The sequence below is a fragment of the Bombus vosnesenskii genome, unplaced genomic scaffold (genome assembly GCF_011952255.1).
Source record: "Bombus vosnesenskii isolate JDL3184/JDL3185 unplaced genomic scaffold, Bvos_JDL3184-5_v1.1 scf7180000013311, whole genome shotgun sequence".
In the NCBI taxonomy this organism is placed as follows: Eukaryota; Metazoa; Arthropoda; class Insecta; order Hymenoptera; family Apidae; genus Bombus; species Bombus vosnesenskii.
This window is the reverse complement of record NW_022882959.1, coordinates 1086973-1105924: the sequence shown is the minus strand read 5'-3', so window position 1 is coordinate 1105924 and position 18952 is coordinate 1086973. Positions and strand designations below refer to the sequence as shown.

At 42.3% G+C, this 18952-nt stretch overlaps 4 protein-coding genes across 6 annotated transcripts in view; 2 read left to right on the top strand and 2 right to left on the bottom strand.

Moving 5' to 3' along the window:
* Window positions 1–896: 896 nt before the first annotated feature.
* LOC117234942 (nuclear envelope integral membrane protein 1) lies at window positions 897–4658 on the bottom strand. 2 transcript variants are annotated; one of them, XM_033496529.1, is made up of 8 exons: window positions 4475–4656; window positions 3998–4107; window positions 3692–3914; window positions 3456–3622; window positions 3155–3370; window positions 2947–3071; window positions 1338–1499; window positions 897–1224 (listed from the first exon to the last, which is right to left on the bottom strand). In XM_033496529.1, exons 1-8 carry the CDS (start codon window positions 4566–4568, stop codon window positions 1101–1103), a joined length of 1221 nt encoding a protein of 406 aa, XP_033352420.1. In that variant the 5' UTR covers window positions 4569–4656; the 3' UTR covers window positions 897–1100. The 2 variants fall into 2 exon arrangements, with proteins under 2 accessions (XP_033352420.1, XP_033352421.1); XM_033496530.1 differs by lacking the exons at window positions 897–1224; window positions 1338–1499 and adding an exon at window positions 1831–2158 and having other exon boundaries at window positions 4475–4658.
* A 79-nt stretch (window positions 4659–4737) lies between these two features.
* LOC117234944 (tubulin epsilon chain-like) lies at window positions 4738–7250 on the top strand. The gene is made up of 9 exons (XM_033496533.1): window positions 4738–4889; window positions 5002–5234; window positions 5328–5443; window positions 5519–5707; window positions 5851–6102; window positions 6173–6319; window positions 6386–6535; window positions 6623–6797; window positions 7020–7250. The coding sequence occupies exons 1-9, from the start codon at window positions 4865–4867 to the stop codon at window positions 7164–7166; spliced, it is 1434 nt and encodes a 477-aa protein (XP_033352424.1). The 5' UTR covers window positions 4738–4864; the 3' UTR covers window positions 7167–7250.
* On the bottom strand, window positions 5771–8893 carry LOC117234943 (charged multivesicular body protein 5). The gene is made up of 4 exons (XM_033496531.1): window positions 8355–8893; window positions 7939–8256; window positions 7623–7850; window positions 5771–7535 (listed from the first exon to the last, which is right to left on the bottom strand). The coding sequence occupies exons 1-4, from the start codon at window positions 8421–8423 to the stop codon at window positions 7485–7487; spliced, it is 666 nt and encodes a 221-aa protein (XP_033352422.1). The 5' UTR covers window positions 8424–8893; the 3' UTR covers window positions 5771–7484.
* Window positions 8894–8977: 84 nt separating this feature from the next.
* LOC117234940 (cytoplasmic polyadenylation element-binding protein 2-like) overlaps window positions 8978–18952 on the top strand; it is a 59391-nt gene continuing 49416 nt past the window's right edge. Inside the window, exons 1-2 of one of the 2 annotated variants that reach the window (XM_033496528.1) lie at window positions 8978–9945; window positions 11198–12375. In XM_033496528.1, the coding sequence (XP_033352419.1) occupies window positions 11281–12375 (1095 nt within the window). In that variant the 5' untranslated portion in view covers window positions 8978–9945; window positions 11198–11280. Of the gene's footprint in view, window positions 12376–18952 lie in introns of both variants that reach the window. The other variant, XM_033496527.1, reaches the window with a different exon arrangement.

Genomic DNA, 18952 nt, shown 5'->3' with positions numbered 1-18952 from the left:
CTCTCGTTGATCGATTAATCAATTAATCCGTTGTTTTCGCTTGAACGTGAATATTGTATTTGCCATGTGAACGTTTTGATATATCAAACGCTATAAAAAATATGCCTGTACCAAGACTTGGATGTCGTTTCACAAAGACAAAGGCAAACGAAAGTTTCGCGTTATCGTACTCGGTAGGATTTTTTAAAGGAAGATAGCGGATCAGGAGAAACTAATGAGAAGCTGTAGAACGATGAAGCAATTCGAATCGTAAACACGTACAAACGAGTTGTCCCTGATTTATTGCGATATCTACTTACATTGCTCGATCGAGCTGTTTGAAAAGGAAGCAATAACTCCGCTGTTGTGTACAATACGCGAATACCAGATTGAATAAAATGGCAAAATAATAGTAGCCCGAAGGGGAAGTAAAATCAACCGAGGATGCTTTTATGGCAATTTTACGCTTTTATCCGATGTATCGTTATGAAAAAGAAAAGAGAGAGAATAAAAATAAAAAGGAACAAGTGGAACAATTACTGCAAAAAGTTCCTTTATTTTAATAAAGCTCTCGCTGTTCCTCGTTCATCCCGCGATAGAACAGATTGCATGGTTTTTCCGAGTTTCACGGAATTTTGTTTGAAGAAAATGAGAGAGAAAGAAAAAGTATGCTTGTTGTTGTTCTCCTCTTTCTCTTCGTGCTTTTATAAATGAACCTCGTGAAATATAAAGTGTCATTCGCAGAAATGTAACTGGAGCAAACAACATAACGATACATAGGGCAAATACATGCAAAGGACCGCAGTCACGCGAACCAGATAAGAATACGATCGCGATTAGGGTTGCAACGAGATTCGAAGGATCGTGGCGCGATTGAGTAAATCTGCTCGATAGAATCGCACAATGCACGTAACAAATATCATAATTAACAACTTTATTTCACAACCACGCAATCGATATAATAAAAAAATATGCAATCTCTAGTTATATAGTAAATTAGTAAGTACAATATTTCAGAGTAAAAAATTTTGTACTTGAAAAGTTTTCATAATGAACGGTGTACAAGGTTTTTGTACTCGTTGGTCGTTCTTTTACCGAAATAAATGACTCCTATGTACATTTTATAGCGTATCATCCTCATCATCCGTATATTCACATTCCTCTATAATTCTTGTGATCTCTGCGTCGTGTTCCCGAGACTCGCCTTCGGATAAATGTGATTCACCTTCCATAAACCTGGCAAACCTAGAAGCACGTGTGTTAAATTACGTTACATTCGCGAATATATTATCGCGACTGTATCACGATTAATCTTCGTAAACGCACACCAGCTTTTAACTAATACATAATATAATAACCTTATCGGATCTTTTAATATTAAAGTCGTTTTCCATGGATTACATTTAGGACTAACGCAATATTCTTTTAGCTCGTTCAACGCTTTGTTCGTTTCTCTTATTCCTTCTTCACGATACTGGTCTTCTGTCAATAACTTTCTTCTCTCAGGAAACATGTTCATCCTGATTTCGAACAGGTGTATACATGTAACATACGGTGTTGCTTTTCTAAACGATAATACTAATGCTATCGTTATTATTACCATCGCTATCGCTACTACTATTCTTACTATTCTTGTTATGGTTACACACTACTGTCTATCGCTATTAGCAATTATCAAAGATCGCTATTCATATCAAACTCTAGCTTCGATAAGTATAATGAAAATGCATTCAAAATATTTATCGAATATTTATCAAACAATTAAAAGTGATAAAAATGGAATAGGTGAGATAGTCTAATTGACCTTTATTTTATGTGTCCTTTTAACCGAAATAACAAAATGCTACGAAGTAATATAGAACGATTTATTAAGACAAATTAAAATATTAACAATAAGTATAAGTAATGAGCGGAATAGCAATTATAATTGATATCAATCCACAGTGGACAACCTGGGTCGTTCGTGGCTGAGGTGAAATTTCACTTTTGAATGTCTTCGACGGGAAGGGAGAATACATAAAAAAAAATAAGAAGTAAATGGGTCTTTAAAACCGACAAGAATTTGGTGCGAATCACTTTGTTCCGAAGCAGATCAATATTTTAGAAAGTAAATAATTCTTTCTTTTCTTGCTCTCCTACTACCATGGAAGCTTTCTTTTTTTTTCGCCTTGTATGATTGCTGTAATACAAATGAAATTGTATATCAGAGTGTAAGTATTAGTGCTGCGTATAGCGACCGGCATCCAATGCTGTCACAGACACATAATTATATTCAGAATTCACCGTAGTAGTAGTAACAACAGTTTTTCACAAATATCTCGCAAACCAAGATCGACTGCCATTAATATATATAGGAAAAGGTCTATCAGTACATTTCCCGTAACATTTTGCAATAAATATACCGGCTTTTTTCTGCATTGTTGTTCCAAAACTCCTCCAAATTCAAGTTTTAAAGTATATTACACTTCTTAAACTCATCGCAAATGTACATATAGTTTTCTAAGAGATCACCACAAGAGGTTCAAAGTCATGCAATCACTTTTTTTTATATCTGTATATTGTACAAATATTTATTTTTTAATAAATTCCCATCTTTTTATAAACCTTTTTGCGAATTTCGATTTTTGCTAAGTAATCCTTTAAACGTTCGACTGAAAAAGCTATTATGTACTAAACTAGTGGTTTTGATAAACATCACAAAATTTTGTTCAGATTTTTTTGAAAGTCAAGAACAGTAAAACAGTAGAACAGTAAAGTTATGGACATAATGACCCAGATTGCCCATGAAAGCTGCAAAAAATATGCTTGTCCACGGGGAGTTAACAGACATTTTTAATTGTAACATTGAAAATATAGATATAAGGAACGAACGATTAGATAAAGAAGCAATATGAGTAACACTGAAAGCAAACACCGAAGCAAGCTTGCTAAAAAGCTTAATAACGCTGATATCATCGAATAACTTACCAGTAAGTTCTGCCTTTTTGAGTTAATACAGTAGGAGATTTATAAAGTAAGAGAATTAAGATACAAAAAAAGGCTGATGCTTCGCGTAAATAACTGCTATAATACATGGTAATCAATCCTATTATCTAAGTAAACGAAAAGAAGAACATTAAATGAGAACAAGCGAACGTTGAACCGTTAATTTTTTCAAACGCATTAGTCTACAAACCTGCAAGAACCACTGTATAAGTCTTTTCGTCCTAACATTTGTAATTGGACCAAACCGATAAGAAATGACGAAACTGATGACAGACGTGATTAAAATGTACCACGCCACCCATTCCCTATACTGCACGATGATTAGTTGGGTATTTTCCCATAACATTTGAAATAGATAAAAACTCATTGTCCAACCAGTGAGGACCGTGATATACATCATCTTACCCTTAAATTGTGTATAGACATTAATTTTTAAAAATGCGACGTAGCAAACTACACGTGTGAATAAAACTTGTACAAAAACTATTTACCTTTAGTAAAAATTTACTAATGAAGTACACTAAAATTATAATCGAGGTGGTGATTCCAAGCATTATACTGATCAAATAATAAAATAGAGTATTTTTACTGAGATTATAAGCGCCCAAAAATAATGCAGCGCCTGCCATCATCATTATTAATATGGAGCTATCGGTACCTGTTTATACAAGAATTTAAGCGCCTTTCATTTATACCACAAAATATTTCTTTGCTTTGACACACTCACGTGTTTCTATCATGATCACTGTATATTTGTGCAAATTGGAGGGATGCACATATATACCAATACATACATCTTCGAAAGGATTAATTTTGAATTTTTTATTCTTCTGTATGCTAAATATATTAAAATTCCAGGATCTATGATTGTCATCGTGCATTTGCATTACTTCTTCAGGAGTTTTCCCATTGTAAAGATCATAGTTTTCTATATTTGTTCTTAAGTAGATCTATAACGTATAAAATACAACTAAATGTAACATCATAGAGATGTAGATACATGTTTTACATGAATTCCAAACTTATTTCTTACTGTTAAACTTCCCCACATATATCTCACATGTTTTGGTTTGGCGCTATGACAGAAAGTTTGTAATCCAGGCTTGTTATTTTCAATAACATCTCCTGGCTTTAAAAAGTGTACTAGAAAGGTCAAATAAAGAAAATTAAACAAATAAAAGCCTAGGTATCTCTTTAGAATTTATTCTTATCGACAAAATATAAGCAAAATATGAGTAAAATAAAAGGCTTTCAAAATTAAATATTTTTTATAACGTAAAAAGCAGAACGCCAACAAATAACAATTGTTAACGTTTTCATGAGACGAATAAAACAAAATTGAATTGTTCAGTGAAAAACTGTTATAAATATACGAATGTTGCTATGACATAAAAACAGAACAAAATTAACTTTTTCCCTCAATTTTCATCCGTATCCTTTGTCATCAAAGTCAGTATATTTTATAATACACATTTTATAGGTTACGGTATTATAAGTTAATATGGCTTACTTGATTCCGTAGTTGATGGTGATTCTGTGTACACACAATGAAAAATAAGTAAAAAAATAACTGCACTTAACGGGTTTACTATTCCGTTGTCCATTTTATAATCGAGCAAAAAAATAACCAATATTTTAACCTTAATCTATAAGTACTATCTGATTCTACAGGATGGAACAATACTGAATTTATCCGTAAGTGTTCGTTTGAAATTTCAAAATCGAAATAAGCGACTTTCGATAACACTGATTCAAATATCGATGCTATTCTTTCTAATCTAATCTTCACTTCGTCAAATTGAAAATCGCGCGAGTTTACCGTATAATTCGAAAATATCACAGTATGCCAAATACGAAGAGAATTTAACGTCCGAATTCAAGTACCTTGGACAGACTTTTAATGAGTCAATTCATTTCGGTACAAGGTATATATCGAGTGATATTACGTTTGTGATAAATTGTGAACGTCGTATAAATGGATTTCAAGAAATAGCATATATTGAAACTAAATACTATATTTATTTACATTGATTTCAGTTGGACAATGTGGAAATCAAATTGGTTCAGCGTTTTGGCCTTTGGCGTTACACGAGTACGGTATACAAACAACAAATACTGGGATGAATTTACTTAAAACGCAACGAAGCCACATTAAAAATATGAGCGATTTGTCTGATGCGTTTGATAGTTTCTTTGTTATACCTGAGAATACACGCAATTTATGCTTTAAAAGTATAACCGACTTAAAACGAGCTAAAGTCAAAGCTAGGGTATAATATTTATGTTATGTTATTTCTACACAATTACAGAAAAGTCAGACGAATGGTTAAAAAGATTTACACCGTGGATTTCTTGGTATGTAGGCAATATTGATAGATATGGAGGATAGTGTCATAGGAGGGTTAAGGAGAGGACCTGTGCGTGACTTGTTTGATCAGACTTCCATTGTAACAAATTATCCAGGCTCTGCGAATAATTGGTATTTATCTTTTGCTTTCTTCGATTACCTTGGTATATTCTTGGACAAAACAAATATTACAGATATATTTTGTAGGGCTGTAGGTTATCATACCTATGGTACAGAGTATCATGATAAATTAGAAGATACTATCAGACGTATGGTAGAAGAATGTTCTAGGTTACATGGTTTTCTAATAATGCATTCTCTTGGAGGTGGTACTGGTTCCGGATTAGGAACAGCTGTTCTAAAGCTACTGGCCAATAATTATCCTACTGTAGATAGGTATAAAATATATAAATGTCTCTTTAAGATTATTTTGATTACAACGAAGAATAATATTTGACATCATCATTATCATTATGATTTTTATTATTACTAGCGTTATTTTATTAACTTTTTAGTAGTTGTTATTGTTATCATTACAGACTAGTATCTTGCGTATATCCAATTGTTATGCAAGATGTTGTTACAGCTCCATATAATGTATTGTTGTCAACTCGAGAGCTTATAGATTATGCGACTTGTGTATTTCCTATCGAAAACGAATCCCTTTTGGATATATGCAATGCACAATTGAAAATAAAAAGTAACACAGATCAGATAAACTATAATATCTCGTGTAAACCATTTCAAGATATGAACAGCATTGTTGCAAATATGCTTCTTCATTTAACAAGGTAATTAGAATAATTTCACAAATTTTTATTCATAACAAGTAAATCTTATGAAAATAGTCACGTTTTTCAGCGGATCTAGGTTCCCTGGCAATTTAAATATGGATATGAACGAAATGGCGACGAATCTTGTACCGTACCCAAAATTACATTATATATTTAGCAGCGTTAGTCCATTAGCATTATCAGCGCCGACGATGTGCAATATGCGAGAAACAAAGTACATATTAGCTTATGATATTATTGTATAAGATTATAAAAACGTAATCTATATATGTTCTTTAAGGCTAATAGATGAAATATTTACCAATGCATGGTCACGAAATAATCAATTGATTAAAATAGACCCGCTACGATCAGGTTCTATGATTTTAAGCGCTGCACATATCGCTAGAGGAAACTGCCCCGTAAACGATTTAAAACGAAACATCGAGAGGTAAATATCTCGTGTAATTTGTCGATAATGCACTTTTTTATATGCACTGGGAAATCATTGTATGCAATATTATATTTGAATTTCCAGATTTCGGAAAAAAGTTACGTTCACAGAGTGGAGCAACGAAGCTATGAAAGTAGGTTTGTGTTCTGTACCTCCAGCTGGGCACTCAACCTCTTTGTTGAGTCTTTTAAACTCTTCCTCGATGATATCGTTATTTAAAAACATAATAGAACAGTTTACTAGACTGTATAGAAGGAAGGTAACGTTAAAACGAGCACGCATACATATACAAGGTGGACCTTCGGTATCAGAAATGATTTTGAATTATAAATTGTTGAAATCTTAAAAAATTATAGCCAACCATATAACTTTTGTAAATAAAAGAAAATAATTAAGGCGGTCAAAGTTATCGGTTCACCCTGTATATACAAACACGAAACTTATAAAGTAAGCTTGTAGAGTCATACCGATTATGTTGCAGGCACATGTGTATCACTACACGCAAGTATGCGGTTTCGAAGAAACACATTTCATTGATAGTAAAGAGGTAATCTCAAACTTAATTATGCAGTACACAGAAGTGCAAAGCCAAACTCAGAAGAATATTTCTCGGTTACAGATCGTTTAAATTCTTAGATTAGACAATTTTATTTAACTTGATCTATACATTAACAACATGAACAGAAAGCAATAAAAATATATTAACATAGCATATCTATTAGCAACAACGAAATTACGTTCCGTTCATCGAAAATGTACAATTTGCGCGAGTTTATATCCATAGATTTAGAGAAATTCGGAATACTTAGTACGTTGTCTGTGTACTACATATGTACGTAGCAAAAGCTTCTGAAAGTCGAAAGTCGTTCAAGAACCAATCATCTTTGGATATACCCATATACATAATATTTACTTATATCGGTCGATGTTTTTACGAAACGACATCTTAACTAGCTGGTATCTGTGGCAAACCAAATTCGTCCACCAATACGCCATCCTGGAATGAAAAAATTCTCGTTTGATGTAATTTTTAAATAAAATGTTTCCTAATATTTCTCCGAACGATAGAATAGAGAGCACGAACCTTATTTCTGACTGAGCTGGCGCCAGGTTCTTTGTCAGGAGCGCTAGGTGCCTTGATCGCATCGTCTAAGAAACTGGTATCTTCGTCGATGGCTAAATCGTCTCCGAGAGCTTCTAATTCGGCGGCTAGTTCATCCTCGTCTATATCCGGCATGCCGTAACTGCGACCCAACGCTTCTTGGACTTCATCCGCTTGTTCCAACATATCGGACAAGTCATCTTGGAGATCCTAAGATGTGCATTAACTTATCGTCGCAAGTTAGCAAAAAAAAAGAAAGGAAAGAGATACAATAAACAGGAAGTTGTTCTGAAAATACCTCGATCTGATCTATATTGATATTTTTAAACTCTTTTTGCATTTGTTTAACTCCTTCTTTCATGGCAACTACAGTTGCCTGAGTATCTTTTAGTGTTTGGGTAGCATAATTTGCCTGTTCCATGTTAAAGGCCTGTTGACGCAAGTTGTCCACCTGTGTTTCATACATCTTACGCTGCTTCAGGATGCGTAATGCCTTAGCCTTAACCGCATTCTTCGCGGGTCCTTCTCTCATTTTAACCATTTGATCTTTGTATTTCTTCAATTCCGCGTCCAATTTTGCTATCTTCTTCTCCGCAGTATCCGCCCTGCTATCGACCTATTACAACCATAAACGTTAATTATGTGTTATAAACGTACAAATTGTGTAGATAGCAACGTAACCTCTTTAACGATGCAACGAAAACGAACACATACCCCGGCGATACAGTCGGTGAGACTCGGCGGTGGTTCTTTCGTTTTAGGTCGACCAAAAAGTCTGTTCATTTTGGCGAATAAAGTAAAGTAAAGGTAAGATACGATTATCTCTTCTTCCTTCTCTCCTCTCCTTTATTTCTCTTTCTGTTTCTCGATCGTTACTCGCCTTCAATCGAAACGTCAAGCTGACTGACTCAGCGCAGTCAGTTGCTCCATCTACTGTCACGTAGCACGTTTATCAATGTACTTTAGTTTTGAGCGGGATTTCGGCATTTCTGCTTTTAAGGTAAAATATAACAAAATTCAAACGAGTTATCGGTAAATTTTTATCCATCTATGCCGTCTCCTATCTGTCATCCAATTTTTGTGAACAGATATTATAATATAATACGTTGTCGATAGTTTGATAACAACATTATCGCCATTATCAGCGGTCTATTCCGATTGGCTGAATTCTAATCGACGAATAATAAGATCCCCGTTTCATCGATAAAGATTACAATTCGTTGGAAGAACGAAACGTTCTCGTTTTATTAGGCGGAGTAAAAGAATTTCGAACGAGTCTTAGAACGCGCACTTATATCGTTCATGGCTAGACGCGCTTAACCTGAAATCAACGAACGAATGTTGCGAATGTACGGTGATATGATATGTTACAACAGTCGGGTTATTTATCTCTGTCGGTAAGTACACAGGCACGTTCCGCAACTGAAGGCGGAAAGGTAAGTTGAAGAGAAAGGTAACAGAGGAAGGGGAGGAACCAAGGCGCTCGCGTCGAGCAGGTATTTGAAAATTCAGGTGAATTCACGGGGGAGGCCGAGAAGCCTAGTGTATGGTGCGGTGGAAAGAAACGGAGGGTAGATGAAAAGGATCGGACGAACAACGACGAGGATGGTTTTCGTTGGCGACCTCGGTAGCGGTGGTGGAGTCGATGGCGACGGTAGAAACGATAGTGGAAGTGGTAGCGATGAAGGCGGTGGAAGCGGCGGCTGCGGCGGCGGCGGCGGCGGCGGCGGCAGCTCGAAGGCGAACGTGAACGCGCGTGCGTGAGCGACGTCGCCGCGCGACGCAGCAGCGACGTAGCGACGACGACGTCGACGAGGACGAGGACGAGGACGAAGCGGCGGCCGAAGATCGCCGAGCGGACGGCTACGCGGAGAGACTACGGCTGGCATGGTGTGGGCCGCAGCACGGCCACAGTGTTCCAAAAGTCGGCACCACGCACGAATCGTGTTACGCGCGACGCAGAGCCACCAAGCTGCGTCGTCGAATCGCGCTCGGCTGGCCTCCGATCGAGTGCTCCGTCGAGCGCAGCCAGGGAACGCGAGTAACCAACAGCTGGCTGCTGTCCGATTAGAGATCGATCGAATCGACGACGACGACGACGACGAGGGCCGGAAAACTCGAGGCTCTGTTTGCGTAGAATCGTCGGCTACGAAGACGACGACGACGTCTTATCGTTGTAGAAGATCGTGACACGTGAACGAACAGAAGCAGTGCCGTGGGCAAACGATAAACCGCGAGTGATCGTAGTACTCGAATTGCCAATGAGAAGCAGCGCTAGCTCGAACGAAGACAAGCCGAGACGACGGTAAGTTCGGGCCGTATCGTCGATAGGACGCGCGGAATCACGGTGAAGAAGACGAAAAGAAGAAAGGGTTGGCGAGAAGGAAACAAGTTGGTCCGATTCGGCGATAGTATTGGAGTCAAACGAGCGCGGAACCGTGGAACCGGGGAATCGTGGAACCGGGGAACCGTGGAACCGGGGAATCGTGGAACCGGGGAACCGTGGAACTAGCGGAGATCTCCCTGGCGCGCGATACGCACAGTGGCCGTACGTCGTGAGTCGTGCGTCGCGAGTCGCTCGACGACTGGGTCGAGCGATCGGTAATCGGAAGAATAGTCGCGATTAACGAGGACGCGAGTGTGTCGAACAGCGATACGCGCGCTGCTTCTCGCGCGGTGAATTTCGACGCTGAACGAATCGAAACGATCGTCTATCCTTATTGCCGAGATTCTGTGTTTAGTGGTAAAACGCGTATTCGCAGTGTGCCGCGTACACGATACGCAACGATCAACGACGACCACGACGACCACGACGATCACGACCACGATCCCGGCCTCGTTTCGCGTAGTACTACGGTGGAGTGTGTGTGCGTGCCTCTATGGGTGAGCGTGTATGTGTGAAACGCGGCTGAAGGAATCGACAAATAGTCGCACTGCAAGACGGAAGGTCGCGTTGCTTCGCGCGTATACTTGGGAGAATTCCAACTGGATAAATTCGTCGTACATTCGTGAAAAGGGTAAATTATGCACGCCGGAAGCGGCTGAAAAATACCGGAAAAAGACGTTAGACACCAACGAACGAACAAACGTCGTATGGACGGTAGTTTCGCGCGAACGACGATGGTCATCTCATCGAGCGGGCGGTCGTTCGATAACTAGCAGAATGCTACGGAAGCAAAGTTGCTGGCAAATTACACGGGCGCGACGCGTCTTTGTCGTAGTTTAGCTCGGTTTCCACGTTATTTGGCGAACTGTCGTGTGCAAAAAAAAAAAAAAAAAAAAAAGAAAAAGAGGGAAAGAGCAGGAAGGAAGGAATCGAGGAAAACGGCGAAAATAAGAGAAGCCAAATATCGGTGTAGTTCGCACAGCTTCCGGGCTTCGTGGGTGTTTTTACGCGTACGCCGTGGATCGATAGTTGTCTCGCGAGCTCTGGTCGACGGGTGGTCGACGACGTCCGTGCCGACAGCCAACGACTCGATTTATCTCGAATCACAGGGCGAATTTTCGAAAGCGAATCGGCAAACACAGATTCTAAAAGAATCCGTATTGTTCGACAGGGGGATCCAAAAGGAGTTGGTCGGCGAAAGGGACCTCGATACGATCGACAGGATACTCGTGGATCTTGGAACCCTGGCGATTTATGGGGGACTTTAGCGCGACCAGCCTCTTCTCCAATAGTTTGTCCAGTACGACGAAATCTTCGATCGGTAGCAATACCGCGAGTCCCGGTGTAACCGTAACGACATCAACGATGCAGGACGATCTGTTGATCGAGAAACAAGCCAGTGGCAAAGCAGCGCCGCTATCGCCCAGTACTGGCCTGGAGGCCGTCGCTGGACTAGAAAAGGCGAAAGACGCGGTCGAGGTCGAGAGTATCGCTATCACGCCGACGACGCCCTCCTCTACAGAGAAAGAGATCGCCTGTAGCACCAGCTCGGCGCTTCAGAGTTTCTCCGAAGCGGCCAGAGTGCCGAGCTTGTGGTCATCCGCTCCGGACGACACCGGTCTTCACGCGTTACCGGTCAACGGATCCATCGCAGCGTTTCAGAACTTTCCGACCGGTGGTCCGACCGGGTTGTTCGCTGGTACCGGTCCAACCGTTTCGGCCGGTACGCGTCGCGCTATCACAGCTAGTCACAATTTCCCGCAACAGCACGGTAACGCGACCGCTGCAACTACGAGACACGGACTTCAGGTCTCGTCCGCTCAACAACAGCAACAGCAGCAGCAACAACAGCAGCAGCAGCAGCAGCAACAACAGCAGCAACCGCCGCAACAACAACAGCAGCAGCAGCAACAGCAGCATCAACAACAACCTACAGCCACCTCGCATCCGGGAGTTTACCTACCTGGCAAAGGTTACGCGGCTTGGTCCGGTGGCCCGCAAGCGCCTCAACAATGGAGCGCTGGGCCGCAAGCTGCGGCGGTCGCGAGTCCCGGCCTTTCGCCCTGGAATCGCGGCAGATCGGTACCGAATCTTCCTCCCCTGCACTCGTCCCTGCACGCCGCTGCTGCGGTCGCGGCAGCTGCCGGGCTACAGGGCAGGAAACCGAGTCCTACGTTTCCCGGTCATCCGGGACCAGCGGCTCATCCCTCCTGCATCAGCCCCGTGAAATTTCGAAGAAGCACCTCGTATCCCGGAAAAGGCAACATGTATCCGCCTCAACCTGCGCCAACCTTCGAAGTTACCACCGCCGAGGACAGAGATTTGCTACAGCTGCCGCCGTTTCAGCAGGTTAGAATCTTTATCTTTTCCTTTGGCTTCTATTCTTTTACTTCGAATTACTCCGAATTATCCGACTTGGGATTAACCCGTAACGCTCGACCTAATAATACGCCGATCCAACGTCTCTGTCGGGATCGTCGAGCGTCTTAAGTTCGACGAAGGAGAGCGATCTTGTCGATTCCAGAGCGAATGGAGTTTTTATTCCGTTATCGATCGTTCACCACCTACGAGAAAGGTTACCGTAGCGGTATATGGTTCGCTCGAAAAAGTATATACCGGTAGCTTTGGCTTCCGCAGTTTCGTTGGTGCACGCATTCGATGCCAGGTTATGCAACCGCTTCGAGACATGCATTTAAATTTAGACGGTACAACGGCTGTTTGAACGGTTCGCTCTCTGTGAACGGTGCGACATGGTTGTTCTTAAACGGAACGTTTCGTTCCTCGAAATTCGAGAAACATTCCGAAACGTGGTTCGATCTACTCCGAAACCGACCTAAACCTCGTCTAAACCTATTCCGATTCTCGACTCTCGTCGATTTCGCCTATCAACGATCGAGAATTCGTTCTTTCTTCAGTTGTTCGATTCGTTTCGTCGTTCGTGCTGGCCCAACGTAGCTACGATGAAACGGCGAAATGTACGAAGGTGTGAGAGGTTAGAATGGCGCGTGATGCGCGAAAGCGCTCGTAAAATATCGGCTAACAACCAAACGCATCGTTGACGTAACTTTGAAATCGAATTTACAGTATTTAAAAAGAAACGGAGAGAAGAACTTTTCCGATGTACTTATTTTGTTATCGATGTCTGACCTAATTCCTTTCCTGCGTGGCAGCTCGAACAGCTCAAACAGTGTCTAGCAGAAGTTTAAGCTCAGCTATTTTAGCCACTTGTCAAAAATAGACCTGCATACTATCCGGGAGAAATGGCGGATTCTGTTATGCGAGCTATTACCCTTCGCGCATCTTCTTCGACGGTTATATTTAAATTATATGCATTATGATACTTATAAATTCTGTACTCGCGTTTTCTACATCACGTACGAACGAACGAAATGGAAAGAAAGAAACGAGAAGAACGGGCCATAGCCGAACGAAAAGCTGAAATATCGTAACGTAAGGATAGCGTGTAAGATTAATTTCGTTCGTCGTTAGCTCCGTCGTTTGGTATAGGAAGGTTCTCCTAATCTGTACCAGGCATCGTAATCCAATTACAACTTATACGAAACCTAGTTAAAATCGAGGTTCGCGGTATTGTTTCAAGTAGGTCGGAAAACGCTTTGGAATTGGTTCCTTTCTTCAAGAATATGTATAATTATCTGTATATTTGCATTCGTCACGATCGATTCGTTCATTCTTCGTGTTGGCGTATTTCGCGACATTGTTCTCGATAAGTACGCGTGACGTGCATTTGTTGTACGTAACGCCGTACGTTCGTGCTGTCTGTTTTACGGCTCTGGATATCGACCGTATTCTACGTGGAAACTTCTGCTCGATCAGTTTTTAGCGATCGATCGTATCGGTATGCTGATATTTACCGAAAGGTAATAACGTTGTATTTTCATCAAAATATCATCCCTTTGCCGCGTTTATCAATTGGGCGCGTTCGAACCAACTATATCTACGCACGATGAAACGGATAGAAGACGAAATCGATGCTGAAACAAATGTCGTTCGTTAAAGGGCAAAACTAGATGCACACGCGATAATCCGATCGTCGGATATAGGAACGTACGTGGGACGTTCGGACGTCCACTTTCCTCCACTATGATCATCTCTCTTCTATCGTGACCAGCTAAGTAATTCGCTTTGTAATTCGTGAAACTATACAATACAATAGTTCCACCACTATGCATACTATAGAATATAGAATATAGCATCATAGAATTTCTATTCTTCCATAATATTTTATCACAGATGTAACTTTTACTCGATAAAAGTCTGACTAACGCGTTAATATTCGTAAATGTAATTATCGTAATCCAGTAGCGCGTGTAGGTTACCGCAATTGAAACATATATTTCGTCATTAATTTTACCAGTTCTTATATAATACCTGTTCGCTAATTAAAATAACCCTAGCATAGGCTTCGTTTCGTTCTCGTATCGTTGATATTTTTTCTTCCCGAGTTCCAGATACACCACGTTTCCTCGTTCTTTCCTTGTCGCGTTAAACGCCGTAACGATGCCTCGTAATATTCAACGAGTCGAATTATTCCGTATACGATAGAATTTTAAGGCGAATTTAAGTGGAAGTTTAGAAGGTGATTGGAATAGCGCCGCTACCGTACTCCGTATCTACCAGTAAAATAGACGATAAGAAAAAAGCTGGCTGTGGGTAGTCGATCGAAAGGAGGTTGTACGCTAAGCTGGCAATGTGGCAATATACGGCGATACGCGAACGAAGCGATTCGTCGAACGCAACGGAGTGAAAAAATACTCGGGCTCGAAGTCCGATAACTCGTCGGTCGTCATTCACCTTGGAAGCGAATCGGGGCACGTGCTCGTAGACCGGCTGGCCAGCCAGAGCCAGAGCAGCAAACCAATCGAAGACGAGCACCGATTACGCCTTGCGTCTCTCTATTTACGCGTGCGCCCGATTTACGCGTGCGTTTTCCCCTAAATTCTCCGCGGCTCTTTTGCTTAAAACCAGGCAGCGGATCTTGCGTTCGAGGGTCACGGGAAAACTAGGCCAAGTTCCGACCACGAGTTTGGCCAACGAGCCGATCGAAGCCAGCGTCGATTCGAAAGACGTTAAACGCGCGACAAGATAAAGTTTTTTATTGACTTTACCTTGACGCAGTGCCGTTACACAGCGGCGTCCGTGTACGTATATCGTTATATATATATATATATATATATATATCGTTACGAAACACGTGTACTACTCTGACGAAACGAAAATGCAAGCAACGCCGGCCCTATCTACTTGATAATTCTTCCATAAGTACTTCCATGCTATCACGATTGTTTCGCAACCGTGTTATGCGCCAACGAAACCAAGAAATCGTGTATCAGCGTCTATTCGTGTTTTGGTATTTAACCGGTATCACGACGTAGTACGCGTATCAAAATGTAGGCGGAGACGCGTAACATCTGGTACGCCAAGTGCACGCCGATAGAACAGAACAGGCGGGAAACTCGATAAAAGACGATTTCGGTTAATCGGTCGACGGGCTTGGGTTGATTGGGAATACGCAATCCCGTGGAATCGTCTGGTTTATAAAAATCCCGTCTATGGAATCGTACGCAGAAATGTCGATAGCTTCGATACACGCCACGTTCTAGCTAAAAGCGTTAATCGCGTCGCGTGGTGGCCGAGAGTTTTCGCCAATTGGTCCTTGAAACAAACGCTAAACCAAGAACGTTACGGGTCGCCATATCGAAAGGCGCGATACCGATAGCCAGCGCAACGGGATGTAATCATCGCGAGTTAGGTTGGCATCCGCGAACCAAGACGCAACGACGATCTTTTTCGACTAATTCCGGTGACGCGGTAATATATCCGGACGTTAACCCAATTTAAGATCCCTCCTATTTGAATTCGGGACTGCGCCGGTGCGGAGTGACCCGACCCGGTATGAGGTTTATAGGTCAGTCCGGTTTCGCGCGATATAGATTTTTCGCGAGCCAGAGCTCGACGGTGTCCCGCCCGTTGCGACCTCCTCGGAATCCACGCGTGCACCATCGACCGACTCTCTTCGTCCACTCGCCGAATCCACAGCCAAGTCCACTTCTTTCTTTCTTTCTGCTCGCGAGCGCGCACTTAGAGGACCGATACGATGAAAAATTATGAAGCTCGTATCGATCGGTTGCGTTACACAAGCTCGCAGCTTATGTAATAAAATACGGCAAACTGCAAGGCGCGCGACCCTGCGGCGCTGCCAGAGGGTGTGCGCGAAACTACCCGCTATCGAACGCAACGGCCGACGTTACGCCGTTACTCCTTCGTCGTTACCATCGAAAACACGGAACGCAGCTTTTTCGAATCGAAGCTTTCGCCTGTAAACCGTGTCCTCGACTCTCGACCGATCCGTAGAAACGACGACGTTATTTCGCTCGCCAAACTGACTAACGCGTCTCGTCAGCCAGCGTTCTACGTTCGTTGTTATCAAAAATTCACGGTGTTTTCGAGATAGAGAATAAATGTACATCTTAATTGCGAAAATAATGGAACGATACTCTTAAGAATAGAAACGATCGAAGATCGAATCCAAATTAGGAGTTTCTCTTCGTGCTATCTGTTTGCGACAAATACGTTTACGAAGATAAGCTCCGTATTTTGAAACGTTAATATTAATCGCGTATCTAGATATTGCGCAGAAAGTTAGCGAGTTCTCGGTTACCGAGAAGCTCGTATAAAGGTATCGGAATCGAACGATGGAGAGAAAGCGTGGTTAACCTTGCACACTTTATCGGCTAAAAACGCCATGTTCATATATATATTTATATATATATATATATATATCTCGTCGATAAATGGTAATTTTGCAATTAAGCAGAAACTGGACGAGGGTGTAGATTGCCGAGGACGAGCAGACGCGCACTGAACAGAGCGAACATCGACGGCAGCGCTCTACCTTTTCCGCCCTTCTGTCGCCATCAATTTACCCTCACCATCGACTGCTTCCACCCCGTCCTTTCCCTCTTCTCTTCTCATCGCTTCTTCTTTTCCCTTCTTTACCTACCTCCACTTTTTGAATCCCCCCTTTTTCTCTCTTTCTCTCTTGGAAGGCTGTGGTGTTCCTTGGCGTGTCTCGCTTCGTCTTACCGTGCCCTGCCGTGCCATGCCATGCGGTGGCGTAGCGCGCTCTGCCGCACCTCTGCTCAGCCCGTTTCCACCGACGGTGACCTAGTTCGCGACAGGCCGCTGGAATCGTTTCTTCCGCACATGCCTCGGGATCCAGGTTACACCGAGCTCGTGCCTCGCCGCCTCGCTCGCTCGCTCTGGTCTATTCGAATACGAAATTTCGATCGACAGCGTGGATTTTCAGCCAAAATTTGATCAATAGCATCGATCGCTCCAGTTCTAGCGACATCGGTCAATATTTAATATAATAGTAATAGCGGAATCTTCGATTCTCAAACTTTTCCTTCGAAGCGTCGATTATCGAGATTTTACTTAAAAGCGTCGACGGCCAAATTCTGCGTAGTAGCAAGGATCCAGTTTCCTTCTCTTAACGACACAGTCTCCGAATTTCAACGTTGTTTCTGTCGATATCGGCGATATAGCAGGTGCTTGGACGCTCTGTATCGCGTTCTCATTCGTTGCGAGGATTCTCTCTCGGTTGAACACGGTCTGCGTTTCGTCTCCGACGTAACAAAGCGATAATTGTTTCTTACATGGGTGCACGCGGTCTAATGGATATCCCGAGGAAGACAGAAGCGAGGAAGGGGTTACGCGCTTTCGCGCGTCGTCCAGGTGGAATATAGTCGCGTCGCGCGCGTTCGAGAAAAAGAAGAGCGCGTTTTAGAGGATAGGAGGCGTCGGGGCGCGGCGAATTACGCGCGTCTGGTTCGTCGAGCGAAAGAAAAAGAGATTGCACGAGTACAAAACACGCGTAGAACAACGGCAGCGAGAACGGTCGCGTCTAGACCGGCGGGATGCACGGAAATGGCGGAGTCGAAGATGTATACGCGTTTGAATACGTGCACGCGCGTATACACTCGCTAACAATCCCTTTCACGCTTCTCTCCCTTTATAAAACCCACCCCCTTGCGTGATCTTTCTCTCTTCTTCCGAACGCTCCGAAATTCTCCACGCAAGAGCGTCGTCGTCGTCCTTGCCGTGCCTCTACGACGACTCTTTGTTCGTTGGCTCGCAGCATCCTTGTCTCGGAGGGAACGACGAGGCCAACTTGTACATCTTAGCAGCGATTTATATTTAAGTTACGCAGGAGATGATATCGTTCGGTCGTATTTATGGTAACGAGTAATTAAATTCGATAGGAAGGAGCTAGCGCGGCATAAGACGAAGGACGTGGCAGCATTTTGCGGGTCGTAATCATTGGAAGTAGGCCAACGTTGTCGCGAGTACACACCCTGCGATCGTATAGCGCAGAATCCTAGTTCGAATCTGCTCCGTCTGCGACAAACTGCTGCGCGGCCGTGGCGCATTCTCTTTGTTCTCCGGTTCAATCGTTAGAGCGAACTTTAAACACGAACAGATTAGAAAAATTAACGTTCCACGCTAGTCGCGAAACGATATTTGCTTTCGCTCTTGAATCGAAACGAATCGACCAACACTCCGTGTCGTTCCCTTTTTCGTTTCTTTCACGACACGCGACTCTCTCTCTCTCTCTATTCCATTATATCGTATCTACGTTCTATTAACGTGCTAGAACTAGAACAATTCTCATAAGAATTTCATAGATTCACAGTGACGCGTTCTTACCGTAATTAGCAGGATCTACGTATTCTTAATAATCGTTATCTTTTCGGAAAATATGAAATCAGGTGTTCTATATTTCTCAAGATTTGCGTCTAGGCGATAAACTGACCGCGATATCGCTCGTTAAATAGCATCTCTGTACTGGTCTCGCGAAACGTACGGAAGAAAACAAAAACATAACCTAAAAACACTAACCGATCGA